Source organism: Rhinatrema bivittatum, chromosome 4, assembly GCF_901001135.1.
Source record: "Rhinatrema bivittatum chromosome 4, aRhiBiv1.1, whole genome shotgun sequence".
Taxonomy (NCBI): domain Eukaryota; kingdom Metazoa; phylum Chordata; class Amphibia; order Gymnophiona; family Rhinatrematidae; genus Rhinatrema; species Rhinatrema bivittatum.
The window spans coordinates 27,510,592-27,526,980 of record NC_042618.1 but is presented as its reverse complement, the minus strand read 5'-3'; the positions used below and the strand labels follow the sequence as shown (position 1 = coordinate 27,526,980).

The 16,389-nt window shown below is 46.3% G+C and overlaps 1 protein-coding gene across 3 annotated transcripts in view; it reads left to right on the top strand.

Annotated features, from left to right (window-relative positions):
- ATG2B (autophagy related 2B) overlaps positions 1 to 16,389 on the top strand; it is a 263,381-nt gene that overhangs the window by 82,046 nt on the left and 164,946 nt on the right. For 2 of the 3 annotated variants that reach the window (XM_029597895.1, XM_029597894.1), the window contains exons 10-14: positions 4,449 to 4,557; positions 5,491 to 5,752; positions 13,395 to 13,545; positions 14,153 to 14,245; positions 15,704 to 15,892. In XM_029597895.1, coding sequence (XP_029453755.1) covers positions 4,449 to 4,557; positions 5,491 to 5,752; positions 13,395 to 13,545; positions 14,153 to 14,245; positions 15,704 to 15,892 — 804 coding nt within the window. The remainder of the gene's footprint in view (positions 1 to 4,448; positions 4,558 to 5,490; positions 5,753 to 13,394; positions 13,546 to 14,152; positions 14,246 to 15,703; positions 15,893 to 16,389) is intronic. The other variant, XM_029597896.1, reaches the window with a different exon arrangement.

Sequence of the window (16,389 nt, the reverse complement as noted above, 5' to 3'; positions counted from 1 at the left end):
CTTAGTTTTTGGGTACTTGCCAGGTTCTTGTGGCCTGGATTGGCCACTGTTGGAAATGGGATGCTGGGTTTGATGGACCCTTGGTCTGACCCAGTATGGCATGTTTTTATGTTAGGAGGTCTCCTGGTGCGGTTTTACGAGGAGTGGACCAAGATTACTTAGGACCAGTGGGTTCTCAGTGTGGTAAAGGACAGTTACGTTTATAATTTGCTCGTCCCGTTCACGACTTGTTAGTTTCCCCTTGCGGTTCCTTAGACTAACAGGTGGTGGTTCGGGAGACACTGGACTGTCTGTGACGGCTGGGGATGGTGATTCCCATCTTCCCCAGCATGCGAAGATATTCTATTTACTTTGTAGTCAGAAAGAAAGAAGGCACTTTCTGGATGATTCTCAATTTAAAAAAGGTAAACGTGGCACTCAAGGTGCTGCGTTTCTGGATGGAAACCTTAAGGTCAGTGATAGTGGGAGTTCGCTAGGGAGAGTTTCTGGCATCTCTGGATCTAACGGAAGCATATCTACACATTCCCATTCATCCAGACTCGCAGCGTTTTCTGAGTGTCATAATTCTGGGTCAGTTTCAGGCCCTTCCTTTCGGGTTGGCCATGGCACCATGCACCTTTACCAAGGTGATTGTGGTGGTGGTGGCAGCACCCGGATGTAGCAAGGTTGGGTGGTGTTCCGCAGCGCGGGATAAGCCGAACCTGGGTGGATTAAGGAGAGCTGGAGCGTAGCGATACTCACAAAGTGGCAGTGCTGGTAACTTCCTTGGTAGAAGAATGGAGAGAGGGACCCGAAGTCTGAGGTGCAGGATACCCTGAGCAGGATAGGCCCTCGAGGAGCGAGTACCTAAGAGCGCCGAAGGATCCTGGAAGAAAATAGATAGGACCCCCGAGGAGCGGGTGTCCCAGGTTAGGTAGTTGAACCCCGAAGGGCTGATAGAAGCGAGAGGTCCCCGAGGAGCGGGTACACAGAGCTTCCGTAGGAGTGAGTCACCCCGGAGGGGAGAGAGGAATCCAAGCAAGCAGCTTAGAAGCGGTCAGAGTAGCAAAACCGAAGTCCTTGTTAACTCGCTGGGCTATAGCGGAGCGGAGATTTAAATACTCGGAGGTACTGAAGTCATGCGGTGGGGACGCCCCCAAGGTTCCCGCCATGACGTATTCAAAAGTGTAGGTGGCATGCGCACGCGCTGAGGAGGCCTCAGGAAGAAGCATGTTGGACGGGGATGCCCATACTGTGTCGGAGACACTGAGGGTTTCGGCAATCAGCACTGGAGGCAGCCATCCTTCCCAGGAAGGAGGAAAAGGGTAGAAAAGAGATGAGGCAGAGCGGTCGCAGCCGTCTGCAACTGACGGACGCAACAAAGGGATTCTGGTGCATCCTTATCTGGACAACTGGCTTATCAGGGCGAAGTTGGAGGCTCTTTGTCGCCAGTTGGTTCAGAAGGTTATCAGTATTCTTGAGTCGCTTGGCTGGGTGGTAAATTTGGCAAAGAGTCACCTGCAATCGTCGCTGTCCCTGGAGTTACCTGGGAGCTCGATTCAACATACGGTCAGACAAGCTGTTCCTTTCGGACGAGCATGTTCAGAAGCTGCAAGGGCAGATTCGGCACTTGTTAGGGTTGACGATGCCCAAGGTCTGGGAATATTTACAGGTTCTGAGTTCTATGGCTTCGACCCTTGCAAGAGGGCTGTTTTTGCACAATGGAACCTGGTCTCGGAGGAATTTCATCTTCCTTAGCTGCTCGAGGGAGTTGCTCGGAAGAGTCTGTCCTGGTGGCTTCTAGGCCCCAGTCTCCCTCGGGGGATAGACCTCAAAGTTCCGGATTGGGTAGTGCTTACTACTGATGCCAGTCTTTCTGGCTAGGGAACAGTTTGTCAGCAATAGTCAGCTCAGGGTTGCTGGCCCGTGAGAGAGTCTGCTGCTTGGTCTATCAATCTGTTAAAGACCAGAATGGTCCGCTTAGCCTTACAGAAATTTCTGCCATTACTGAGAGGTCGTTTAGTGAGGGTTCTCTCAGACAATGCGACGACGGTGGCTTATATCAATCGGCAGGGTGGAACCAAGAGTTGAGCAGTGGCCCAGGAATCTCAAAAGTTGATTCTTTTAGGAGGAACAACACCTGGAGCGAATAGCAGCATCACACATCACCGGGGTCGAAAACTTTTAAGCAGATTACTTGTCGCACAGTGTTATATCCGGGAAGTCGGGGTTGTTGGAATCCGCAATGCAGCTAATTTGCGAGAGGTGGGGCTCCCTTCACGTGGACTTTAATGGCAACTTATCTGAATGCCAAGGCGTTTCAGTTTTTCAGCCAGAGAAGAGAGCACGGGCCCGAGGGCATCAATGAGCTGGTACTGCCTTGGCCTCGGGAGATCCTACTTTGTCTTTCCTCCCTGGCTGCTTGTGGGCAAGGTGTTGCGTTGAATAGAAAAGCATCAGGACGAAGTGGTCTTGGTGGCTCCGGAATGGCCACGTCGTCCATGGTTCACGGATCTAATCAACTTGGCCATGAGCGGCCCAATTTGCTTCGGTGGGCCTTCTTCATCAGGGACCCATATTTTCATACCAGGCTGCTCACTTTTGTCTGGCGGCTTGGCTTTTGAGAGGTGGAGATTGAGACATAAGGGTTATCCTGAGGCTGTAATTGCTATGTTGTTGCAGGCCAGGAGAAAGTCTATTAATCTTTCGTATGTGAGGGTATGGAAGATTTTTGAGTCCTGCAGTTCAGCTAACTGGGTTTGGCCTCTCAAATCTTCAGTTCCTGATATTTTGCTTTTCTTCAAGAAGGCCTGGCCAAAGGGTTGTCTTTGAGCTCACTTAAAGTGCAGGTGGCAGCTCTGGGTTGTCTTCATGGCAGAATAGAAGGTTCTACTATTTCTGCTCATCCGGATGTGATTTGGTTTCAGAATTTACATCCACCTGTGCGGAGAGTTTGTCCATCCTGGAATCTTAATTTTGTCCTCAGAGGTTTGTGTGAGGCCCACTTTGAAGCACTTAGAAGGGCGATGCTTAAGGACTTGACTCTTAGGGTTGTTTTTCTGGTGGCCATATGTTCGGCTAAGAGAATATCTGAGTTGCAGGCTTTGTCTTGCCGTGTCTTGCCATGTCTTGCCGTGATACATTCCTTCAGATTTCGATATTGGGCTTGTTTTGAGGACAATACCTTCTTTTTTACCTAAAGTGGTATTGCTGTTTCATATGACTCAGACAGTGGAGCTTCCAACATTTCCTGATATGGGCGTGTCCACTCTTCAAGCGAGGGAGCTTAAGCTATTAGATGTAAGGAGAGCGTTGTTGAGGTATCTCAAGGTAACTAATGACTTCAGGAGGTTGGATCACCTCTTTGTTCTGTGCAGCGGTTCAAATAGAGGTTTGAAAGCATCTAAGACTACTATTGCACGATGGCTTAAGGAGGCTATTGGATCTACTTACATTACTAGTGGTCGTCTGGTTCCTGAGGGCTTGTGTGCTCATTCTATGCATTCTCAGGCAACCTTGTGGGTGGAGGTTCAGCTAATTTCTCCACAGGAGATTTGCAGGGCAGCGACTTGGAAGTCGCTACATACTTTTGCAAGGCACTATCATCTGGATGTGGGAGATACGGGTTCCCCATCTTTTGCCGAAAGTGTTCTGCGAGATGGACTCTCCAGGTCCCACCTTGAGTAGGGAGCTTTGCCTACATCCCAGGAGTCTGGATTGATCTGGGTATGTACAGGGAAAGGGAAATTGGTTCTTATCTGCTAACTTTCATTCCTGTAGTACCACAGATCAGTCCAGAGCCCGCCCATTCTATTGAGGGGGAGAGTCATCCGCTCATTCTGTTTTTATAGCATGGAATATAGTATTGTTGAGGTATATTTTTAAGTTTTGAAATTTTGGCGGTTTGATTTTTGCTTGAGTACAGTTTAATATTGTGAAACTGCAGGTGGCATATGTGGAGAAGTAGCGGTTTCAGTAAAACTTTCTCTATCTGCTGGCAGGGAGGCATAACCCAGGAGCCTGGACTGATCTGTGGTACTACAGGAACAAAAATTAACAAATAAGAACCAATTTTTCTTTCTGGGGGCGTTCCTTCTGGTTCCAGATACATCTGGTCTCTGCAGGCACATCACTGATTGATTCATTTTGGAATGCTTCTATGAATGATATACTGATAGATATAAAAGTAAAAGTACTGCACACCAGAATGAATTTTCAGAACTATTCAAGTGACAAGAAAACAACAAAATGCCATAATGACAATTTGGAGAAAAACAGGGTACACAAATAAATTCATGCAAAATAAATACTTTTTATATTGATCTGGTGATATTCTCATAGGTCTAGACTGCTTAATTCTCTTTCTTTCTTTCATTAGTTTAGATGAATGAAATGCACAGTTGTGATTGGATTTGTTAGTATTCTGTTAAAGTTTTAGTTTTGATGTGTTTTTGTCTCTTTTTCTCTAGCTTCAGCCAACTTGGGGTGATTTCCTAGATAATCGTAAATCAGAAGACCATTCAAGAGGGTCCTCATTTACACCTAACTTAGTTCACCAAACACCTTTACGCCGAACCTGTAAGCAAAACATTTCCTACCACCTGGCCATCTCAGAGAGGTTTGGAGCATGAAGCAGTGTTATACCATGGGTGGTTTAACCATAGGGAAAGTATCGCCATTGAAAATTATCTCATGAATTGTGGCCTAATGAAGTGATAGCGCCCTTTTAACATGGAGTGAATCTATGCACAATGCCTTCTGCATAAATGAGCAGCAGCCTTCGTGCACCCATGATAAGTATATATTTCATCCGTATTAGCTGTGGGAGTTTTTATTCTTGCTACAGAAAGACTATAGTAGACACAGCAGGGCTCCTCCTCACAATCTATTTTCTTGTATCAGTCCATATATTACCCACTGACCTTCAGGATGGCTTCTGTCTGCAGTATCTGCTGACCTTTGCCAAGCAGTCAGTCTGAGTAAAGAAAAATGGAGTCCTGGTTCCCATGCAAACCTTATTCAGCCCGTGTGTTTCTGGAAAATAAGCGGTCTCTTCAAAGAGTCGTCTTTCCACTAGAACAGTCCTTTTGAAACTTGTTGCAGGTACATTTGCATCTGCTTTTTTATGCAGGTACTTTGTCCAAGGAAATAAACATGGTAAAGTTTTTAAAGTGCAATCTGCATACATTATGTCTCCCACCCCCCTGGGAAGACGTCTTCTCAGCACGGCTTTAAGTGTGCATGTCGTGGAATATCAGCAGAGGGAATGAAAGTTTTCATTCAGATGGTTAACGAGGGTAAAACACTTTTTACCTGCGTAAATTGCTTTGGAAATGTTTGAAACCTTTTTTAAGAGGAAGAGTTCAACCTTAATGTAGATGGAAAGGTACATCTTCATGTTACAGTCCTGATTGTGATACAGGAATCTGTGATATTAGTGCCTGATGTATCAAAGAACGGGGGTCATCTTTCACCCTTTGATTAAGTGGGACCTCTCCTTGTGTTTTTCAGCCCTCCCTTCCCGTTCTGTTTCAGTAGATGAATCCAGGCCAGAACTGGTTTTCAGGCTGACGGTGGAAACCATGTCCGTGTCGGTGCTCCACATTGATCCTCTGCCACCAGCTGAAACCTTAGTGAGCCATAACCCTCTGACCCCAATGGCAGTGGAGTTCTTTGGTCAGATAGAAAAAAATTGCCCAGTTACGTTTTCAGCTGATGATTTGGTGTCCATCCGCACAGTATTTGCCAAGGCTTGCTCTCATGACCATCTCAGGTACGCATTTCTATTCTCTTTGTGAGACATCGACGAGTCAATGCAATCATTTTCTATTATTTCCTTAATATTTATAGGTTTGTTTATTAGCCTTCTTTAAGTACCTTCCATATAGTGCATTTATTTATTGCTGAGTTCAAACATCAAGATTAGCAAAAAAAAACCAACCCCAGTTTGTAAATGATAATTATGGTACTTGAAGCTAGAAAGCTTCCTCCTTTTTTTTGTTTAATGTCTGAGAAGACTGTACTGCTTAATATGTTTGAAAGTTCTCCTCCTTTGTCACTTCCTGTGTTGACCCTTGTCGGATCCCCCCCGTAGGCTTCACACTGCTAAATGTGAAGGGGAACATAGCGGGAACAAAAAAGAGATTATTTTTAAATCTAAGAAATATGCTAGACTCAAAAAGAAAGGAATCCTTGGAAAAATATTAAATAAGGAAGAAAATAGAAATTATCTTGTATTTGTTAATATGTTTGCAAGGCTCTTGGACTGCAGCGAAGCTGTAAATCTGATTTTCAACATGTAAATTCAAATTAAAACTGTCTTCTGTATTCTAAGGAAATATTTCAAAAGTACACATAACAATCCTGAATTAAAAATATGGAGGTCCATATTAGCTGCTGTGAGGCTCGGCTAGTTAACCAGATAAATGTATCTGTCTAACTAGTGTTGCATATTCAGCAGCTCAGCCATACGACTGAATATAACCAGCTATCTTAAAGTTAGCTAGATATGTTTATCTAGCTACCTTTAGGACAGGTTTACAGGCCAACTAGAGTTAACCAGATAGGTCATCCAGATAAGTCATGCAGCCAACTCTGAATATCGGAGTTAGCCGGATAGCTTATCTGGCTAAATCAACTCCTCCCAGTTACGCCGCCGGAACACCCCAAATGTATCCAGTCCTGATGGAATATTGTTAGAAATTTGTTAACACGTTATGGGATGTGATTGTCTGGTATTAATTTGCATCTTTGTAGTCACTATGGACCAATTAGATCAATTTATTAGGTAATTTGTAACAGTTTTGCTAACCTGGCTGTTCCCAAAAGTCTCGGTATGTTGCAAGGAGCTACTTAAAAGATTTTCGAGAGATATAACTTAATGGTAAAATGAATTGTAATGACCCCACTCGTCACACCATTGTTTGAGGCGGATTACAAAATAAAAGATACACAATCCATATTATGACATTATACACATATCAAAAAGTAACATAAGACAACCCATTAGAATCTGCACTGCAGATTGTGTCTGCAAGATGTTAACACTGCCCAGCAAGGTCAGTTCATGGTTGATCATGCCTTTTACTTATATGCTATCTCAAACAGATGGGTCTTCAAGGCCTTTTTAAAGGAACTATGGCGTTCAATAGATCTAATATTATCATGCAAGGAGTTCCACAAAACTGGACCCGCAACTGAAAATGCCCTCTCTCAGATGGACTCCAGTTGTACAGATTTTATTGATGGAACATAAGAAATTGCCATACTATTCCCTAACTCAACTTAATAGCAGTTAATGGACTTCTCCTCCAAGAACTTATCCAAACATTTTTTAAACCCAGCTACACTAACTGCACTAACCACATCCTCCGGCAATAAATTCCAGAGCTTAATTGTGCGTTGAGTGAAAAAGAATTTTCTCCAAGGACAAGCAGGATGGTAGTCCTCACAACTGGGTGACATCATCGGATGGAGCCTGGCACAGAAAACTTTTGTCAAAGTTTCTAAAAACTTTGACAGGCCCACTGAGCATGCCCAGCATGCTGCTAACCACGTGTCCACGCGGGGTCCTTCTTCAGTCTTTTCTTTTCCATGAAGCTGTTGCCATGCGGTTCAGGAGCTCGTGCTTCTTTTTTGCTAAAATTGTTTCTGTTGCTTCCAACGTGTCCATAGGGGCCCTCACTCTCTCGTTCGGAGATTAGTAAGTTTTCTTGGGTCATCGTGGTCGATCGCCGACAGCGCTTCCCCCTGGTTCCCGCCGACCATCGACGCGCATCGCGTTCTTTTCCCAATGGCATCACCCAGCTTTCTCCAGTGCCCTCGGATTATGTCCATCACAGACCCCCATGACATCTGTGTCCTTTGCCTGAGGGGCCTCCTACGATGTCCGCGTTTGTGATCTTTTGCGCCCAGATGACCCTGAGAGCCCACCTCAACAAAATGGAAAAATTGTTCGGGGCCAAACGTTTGGAGCCATCCTCATCATTGGTGACCTCCACCCCACTCAGTAAGGAGGCCCTGGCTTTAGCGCCCCTGGGCTCTCCCCCTCTTGGGCCCGGTCTCAAAATTGGTGCAGCAGACCGCCTGTTCTCTGTTTCATCCCGTTCTCGGCCGGACTCCTCGACGTCTCCATCGGCTTCGGGGAAGGATCACAGGTATCACCAAGATAAGTTCAGGAAGCATCAACATTGATCCTCCTCTTCTTCCAAGCTGGAGCATGAGAAGGCATCGACCTCGGTGCCTCCCACAAAGCAGTCAAGGGCGGAGGACATCATCCCCTCCAACTCCACTGACGCCTCCAGGCTGCCTCCACCGGCACCGGTGGAGGGCTCTGTTCCCCCTCAGCCAGAGGATTCCCTGATTCTGCCGGCTCCTCCTCAGACAGTGTTTTCCTCCCAAGCATTCGAGGAGAAGCTAGAAAGGCATGTACAGATGGCGGTCAGCTGGGCCCTGCAGGGCCTCGAGCCTTCGGTTCCCCGGGTACCGCCTCTGCCGCAGGAGTCTGCTGGTGCTTGCACCATTGCTGTAACGACTCGATATGCTGCTCGGTATGTTACCCACCCAGCCGGCACTGGTGCCACAAGCCCCTCAGAGGCCCCTGGGTACACTGCTGCCATCGTCACCGGCCCCCATACCAGTGAGCGACTCCTTGGAGGAGGACAGGCCATCGGGCTCGATGGCGGGCCGGAGGCTCGCGGTGGCTCTTCATTGACCAGCTCTCTCAGGGCCCTCGGGGTCGAGTCCACCGATTCCCTCTATGCCCCCATACCAATGGCACCATCAGATCCCTCGAGAATTCAAGGTCCTCCGATGCCTCCAGTGCCTCCCTCAATGCCGTCGAGCATCAGGCCATGCATCCAGGTGAGCCTTCATCCTCCCGCATCCCCGGAGGATCACAGCGAGGGGGAAGCCTCCGTATCATCTTCAGAGGAATCGAAGGATTTACCTTCTAAACCCTCCCCCCGGAGGAACGGCGATGATCCCTCCCTGAGGATCTCTCCTTCACAGGGTTCATCAAAGCCATAGCTGAATCAGTACCCTTCTAATTGCTGTTGGATTTCAGTCACATCGGACCTTTAGGTCCTATCCATTGTTCGCCAGGGTTACCAGCTTCATTTCCAGCGACTTCCACCCTGCTCCATCCATCTCCCAAATGGGGAACAGCAGGGGGTGATCAAATACTTCAAGCAGAGCTATCTGCCCTTGTTTCTGCACATGTGGTCAAGCCTGTGCCTGTGCCCGATGGCCAACAGGGCAAAGAGTTCTGCTCCAGGTATTTCCTAATTCCCAAGAAAACGGGTGACCTCCAGCCCATACTGGACCTGATCTTTAAACCGCTTCTTGGTGAAGGAGAAATTCAAGATGGTCTCACTGGGCACCCTACTTCCCCTTCTCAAAGGGGGGGACTGGCTCTACTCCCTCGATCTGCAAGATGCGTACACTCATATCCCCATCTTCCACAGGGATCGGCAGTACCTCAGATTTCTGGTCAGCAGACAATGCTATCAATACTGAATCCTGTCCTTCATCCTGGCATCTGCACCCTGAGTTTTTACCAAATGTCTGGCAGTTGTCAGTGCCCATCTTCAGAGGCAGGGAATTCATGTATTTCCCTACCTCAACGACTGGCTTGTCAAGGGCAGCTCTCTCCATGGGGCTTGGACTTCCAAGGGTCTCATGATCAACACACTGGAGATACTGGGATTTCTGATCCACTATCCCAAGTGCCACCTTCAGCTGGCCATTCAACTGAACTTCATTGGGGCACACCTGGACACCATCCAGAACAAGGCCTACCTACCTCATGACAGGGTGGAGACCTTAGTGGCTCTTGCATGTCATTTTCCAGCTGCAATCAAGTCTCTGCTCGCCATTTGCTCCGGCTGCTGGGTCATATGGCGGCGATGGTGCATGTTACCCCATTCGCTCAGCTACACATGCGCCTTGTGCAATGGACACTGCGTGTCCTAGGACCTGCTCGCCCGCATCTAGGTCATGGACTAATTATGGCGATCTCTTCTATGGTGGACAATCCCTGCAAATCTGGTGCGGGGCTTTCCATTTTCGGCAGCTCCTCCCCAAGCCACGCTCACCACCGACGTTTCTCAGACAGGGTGGGGAGTGCATGTTCTGGGATTTTGCATACAAGGTTTCTGGTCGCTTCAGGAGGCGTGACTTCAGATCAACCTTCTGGAGCTGAGGGCGGTCCATTATGCCCTACGAGTGTTCAGAGAACTTCTCGTGGACAAGGTAATCCTTGTGCAGACCGACAATCAGGTGTCCATGTGGTACCTGAACAAGCAGGGAGGAACCAGGTTATTTCCTCTCTTCCAGGAGGCAATCTAGGTCTGGACATGGGCCATTGACAATGGCATAACTCTCCAAATTGTGTACCTTCCGGGAGTGGACAACTTCCTAGCCGATACCCTGATCCCTCAATCAGGAGGTAGCGAACCACATCTTCAGCTGTTGGAGAACCCCTGACATAGACCTGTTCGCCTCCGCAGAAAACAGGCACGTCCGCCATTTTTGCTCCCTCAGCAGGAGGGGCAAAGGGTCGATAGCAGACGCATTCTCGATCCACTGGGGGACGGACTTATTGTATGCTTATCCTTCCCTTCCCCTCATCTCCAAGACACTTCAGAAGTTACAACAGGATCAAGGTTCCATGATCCTGATCGCTCTCTCCTGGCCCCATCAGGTTTGGTTTCCAAACCTCCGGGAGCTGGCAGTGCATCCCCCAATCCGTCTGGGAATGGCACCGGTTCTCATCACCCAGGACCAGGGCAGGCTCTGTCACCCCAACCTGCGGATACTGGCCCTCATGGCTTGGATGTTGTCTGGGTGATGGTGGAGGCCCTCAGCCTATCGGAGGAGGTATCCCATGTTCTTCTGGAGTCCAGGAAAGCTTCCACCAGAAAATCCTATAATCTGAAGTGGAAACAGTTCTCCTGGTGCAAGGGTTGCGGCTTAGATCCCTTCATTTGCTCCCCCTCTGCCCTTCTGGACTACCTGTTGTCTCTCTCTGACTCTGGTCTGCAGACCACGTCAGTGAGAGTACACCTCAGCACCATAGGGGCATCCCATCGGGGTGTGGATGGTTCCTCAATTTCTTGCCATCTGCTCATGGGCTGGTTCATGAAGGGTCTGCTTCAATTGAAACCTCCCATTCGTGCCCTGTCAGTTTCCTGGGTTCTCTCTCAACTCATGACACCCCTGTTTGAGCCGTTGCGATCTTGTAACCTGAAGTACCTTTCTTGGAAAGTGCTTTTCTTAATGGCGGTCACATCGGCTCGCAGGGTAGGTGAACTGCAGGCACTGGTTTCGTATCCGCTGTACATGAAGTTCTGTTATGATAGGGTGGTCCTGTGTACAAACCAGAAGTTCCTACCCAAAGTGATTTTGGAGTTCTACCTCAACCAGTCGATCGTGCTGCCGTCTATTTTTCCCAAGGTCTCACACTCACCGTGGTGAACATGCTCTCCATACCTTGAATTATAAGAGGGCGCTCATCTTCTACCTGGAACAGACAGCACCCCATCGCAACTCCAATCAGCTGTTTATCTCATTTGACAGGAACAGATTGGATGTCACTGTCTCCAAACAGACACTGTCCTACTGGCTAGCCGATTGCATTACCTTCTGCTACACGTAGGCGGGTCCGCAACTTGATGGCCATGTCAGGACTCACTCTGGCGGGCCATGTCGGTCTCAGTGGTGCACTTGCGGGTGCTTACCATCCACAAAATCTGTAGAGCGGCAACCGAGTTCCCTCCACATGTTTACCTCTCCTTACTGCCTAAACAAAGACTGTCGGCAGGACTCTCATTTCAGGCAATCCGTCCTCCAGAACCTCTTCCAGCCATAAACACTCAACTCTTCCTCCGAGTTCCCTTTCTTGGGTGCCGGCCTGCTCCTCTAGTTGCTGTAGCTGCAGTTGTTGTGCACATTGGCACCTGTTCTTTGCTGCTCATATTCGGAGAGGTCTGAAACTACTTAATCACCCAGTTGTGAGGACTACCATCGTGATTATCCTTGGAAGGTTGCTAAAAGTCAGCAAGCAGCACATTTAAAGCTAATTGGAAAAAGCAGATTTGCTTACCTGTAACAGGTGTTCTCCAAGGACAGGAGGATGTTAGTCCTCACAAAACCTGCCCTTTTCCCCACAGAGTTGGGTTTTTTCTTGTGGTATTTTTGTTATTTCACTTTTCGCAAACTCTGTGTTATAAGACTGAAGAAGGACCCTGGGTGGACACGTGGTTAGCGGCATGCTGAGCATTCTCAGTGTGCCTGTCAAAGTTTCTAGAAACTTTGACAAAAGTTTTCCGTATTGGGCTCCATCCGATGATGTCACCCAGTTGTGAGGACTAACATCCTGCTGTCCTTGGAGAACACCTGTTACAGGTAAGCAACTCTGCTTTCTCCAATTAGTTTTAAATGTGCTACTTGCAAACTTCCAGCAAAACGTTTCCCTTGGACCTGAGTGATCGAGTTGGTTTATATATCCGCAGAATTGTGCTGACCCAGCAATCTGGATCACCATGAATAAGTCAATGTATTAATCTGACAGTTTAAACTGAATCCTGTACTTCATGGGCAGTCACTAAAATGAAAAAAGAATTGGTGAAACATGATCCTGTAAAAGAGTACCAGTAAGGATCCTAGCAGCAGCATTTTGAACAAGCTGCAATGGATGTAGGATCTTTGCTGGAAGATCTATGTAAAGGGCATTACAGTAGTTGAGACTGGTTAAAACCAAAGCCTGAAGCATTGTACGAAACTCACTCAAATATCCTCTATGGTTCCTGTTTTCTACTGATAAATATATTTAATATAATTTAATTTTATATAGTAATTTTTTTTTTTTTGCGATGTGAATCCCACTGATGCTTTATAGTTATTGGAAAGGGCAAAGTATGGCACACTCCATTAAGAAAAAAGGACTAAATGAACTAAGTCAGCATCCTCAAGTGGTGAGAAGAGAGAAAACTAGGGTAGTCGGGCTGGGTGAAAGAAATCTATAACGTTCTTGATCAGACCTGATTCCTGCCCCTGTGAGGAGAGGGAGAGAGCCACCAGTTCCAACGCTGGAAGGAAGGGTTATTGAGGATCTCTGAAAGGTCACCCAGAGTGGAACATCAACAGGGAAAGAGACCAGCCCAGCGGCAGTGCTCTGCACAGCCACACAGGAAACTTGGGTTCAGCATTTGAGCCCGAGTTCTGTTCCATGGGCCGTAGAGCTGAGGATGTTGGCAAGGCAGCTCGAGACCCCCCTGAGGGGCTGGAGTCTCAGCCATCGCACAGCAATGACTTCTAGTAGTCAGACTCTCTAAGCATATGTGTACCCAGGTTTCTGAGCATACCATGGTCCTTGGCCAACATACATTTTTTTTTTTTATTGCTTTATTCCACAGGTTTATGGGCATCGGCATCAAAGTTTCCCACGAGCAAAGGCAAAGATCAAGCTCTCGCTATTTCAGCACAGATATGGCCATTGGACAGATGGAACTCCTCGAATGCCTTTTTCCTACCGATTCTCATTCCTTTCCTCCTCAGTACACAGAGGTAGAGACGTAATTTAGGCTCTTTGGCATGCAATTCCAAAATGTCATAGGGGACTCCTAACATGTTGAAATCTTCAGTGATTTGCATAATGAGGTCAGGGTAACATTCAAATTGAAGCGAGAACCATATGTGTATCAGCAATTTAGCTGACTTGATGAGCCCAATGAAGTTGCTCTTATCAGCTTAATTCTCTACATATACCTGATATACTCATTTGGAATTGCTTCCCACTCACTGCATTAGCAGTTTGGAATGGAAAGATCCCCGGAGAAGTACATTTTAGAGGGCAATTTTCAAAGAGATTTCCTCAGGGAAATGAATGTTTATTCACAGACCCCTCCCCCCCATGTGGGGAATGAGGGTGGAGCCAGAGCAGGCTGGCTGAATTGCATACGAGGATTTAATTTTAAAGTTCTGCCATGTTCCTCACTTTGCATAGTTTGCACCTGCAGAATAAAAACATCTCCAAGGCACTAGCAGCTGTGAAATTTCCCCTTGAAAAGTGGCTTTCAGGTACAAAGTGCCTGCAAGCACCGCTGCCTGTCTTAAACCTTGTGTTGTTTTTGCATGCAGAATAATTTTTTCTACTTTTTTTTTTCCCTCAAAGCTTCTAACATTTGACAATGGAAAAGAAACGGATTCTAATTCCGTTCCATGTGTCCATCTCCATTATAAGCATTCAGATAACAGAGGACCTCAGGTAAATTTATGAAGGAAACTGCTTATTATAACCAGATAATGACAGTGTCAAAATGCCTTTTGAAATCCTTTCTAAATATTCTAAGAGGATAACTTTCAAAACTGCTCACATGCGCCCATTTATACTTGTATATGGGCGCACACAAAGTTGCTACTGTATTTTATAACCTGCACGGATACGATATGCACAGGTTATAAAATACAAGTACTTATGCGCACACTCATGCTCGCCTATGTGAAAATACTAGCCGCGCACATTTGGACTAATCTGGAAAAGTAGCAGCTCCTGTCCGGATAAGTTCTGATTTATACGGCTAAGTAGCGGCACTTAGCCAGATAAGTCTGAAAAGTGCTACTTGTCTGTTTACGTAGCATTTTATGATTTATCTGGATATGTAAGATGGCCGGATAAGTCTTAAAAAGGAAATAAAACCACTACTTATCCAGATAAGTTCAAATTTATATTTGAATCTATATTTATTCACATTATTTTGACGAGTTATTGTTGTCTATGTAATATTTATTTATGTTCTTATGTTCAGAAACTCTGTTTATTGTAACGCCTTAACCGCGACAGTTTTGTTCTATGGAAACCGACCTGATTTGATACTTGTATTGAGAAGGTCGGTATATAAAAATCCTAAATAAATAAAATAAATAAATTTGTCCATCTAAGTAGCGGCAAAGGCACTACTTAGCCGGATAAGTCGCAATTAGGCAATAAATGTGTGTAAATGATATACCAGCGTGAGTTTGTATTTTCAGTTTTCAAGGAGTATGCAAGTAGATTTTACTTGCGTTATTTAGACATATTTACCCCCGTAAGTCAGATTTTACACGCGTATATCAGGGTATTTTATAATATGAGGGTGGCAATGAAATAACCAGTTTTACCAGTTGATCTACCAGTTCATCCGGTCCATCTGCAGCTCGTGAAGACCTTCCTGGCTCTTCAGCTTGAAGTCTGCCCCTCCCCCCCCCCCCCACTTCACCCAGACATCCACCCAGTCATTTTTTCATTTCTGAGATGTTTACGATTACTTATGCCTGATAATGACCCAGGGTAAATATATGCAAATAGAAGACTTAGGCGCATCACTTTGGCAGGTTGTAAAATAACAACTTACATGCGAGCTTGTTGGCCTCTCCCTGGAATGCCCTGGCACTCCTTTTTTTTTTTTACACATGCAAATTCACTCGTGGACCCTGATTTACGCGCAGATGCTGTGATTTTTGAAATAAGGGTTAAAAAACCCCTGTGTAAAGCAGAAACTTTGAAATAATCAATAAATTTCTTATTTAGTGATTTTTAAAATAGCATGCACTTGTGTTTATACTATTTTACATGCTCGTCTTTTGAAAATTCACCTTTAAGTGTACACGATTTAATCTAATCTTCTGCTTGTATTGTATCTTGTAAGACTGCCTCTGAGAATGGTAATATTTTTTTTTCTTTTAGGGCAGCCAGGGGAGGCTGAGCGCTATTCCCCAGAAAGCGGAGTTACAAATTCAGTTAAGTCCTGTGTCCTGTGAACTGGATATTAGTATCGTGGATAGACTTAATTCCTTACTTCAAGCACAGAAGCTAACCACCGTGGAGATGATGGCATCTCACCTGTATACATCTTACAACAAACACATTAGTCTGGTGAGTGTCATAAGTCGTCCATGTATATTCACTAGATTAATTTCTGAACTGCACTTTGGGTAGATTTTAAAAGAAGTGTGTGCGGCCTACATGTGCGCGCGCTACCTGGCGCGCGCACATGTACCCTCGATTTTATAACCTCTGACCCCGCCCCCTCCCCGCTCCTTCCCGCCCCTTTAGTAAAGCCCCAGGACTTGCACGTCCCGGGGCTTTATGCGCGTTGCCGGGCCTTTTGAAAATAGGCCCGGTGCGCGTAAGGCCGGTTACGTGTGTAATCTTTTGAAAATCCGGCCCTTTCTTTGTATGTGTGTTATGTCCTTTCCCTGAGGCACAGAAGTCATATGTTCCTGTTCGTACCCCAGATCAGTCCTGACTCCTGGGTTTTGCCTTCCTACCAGCAGATGGAGACAGAGAAGAAAAGCTTTACTGACACTGCTACTTAACCTAGTGTGCCACCTGCAGACCCTCAGTATTTCTTTTTCTCCACCAGAGGGTAG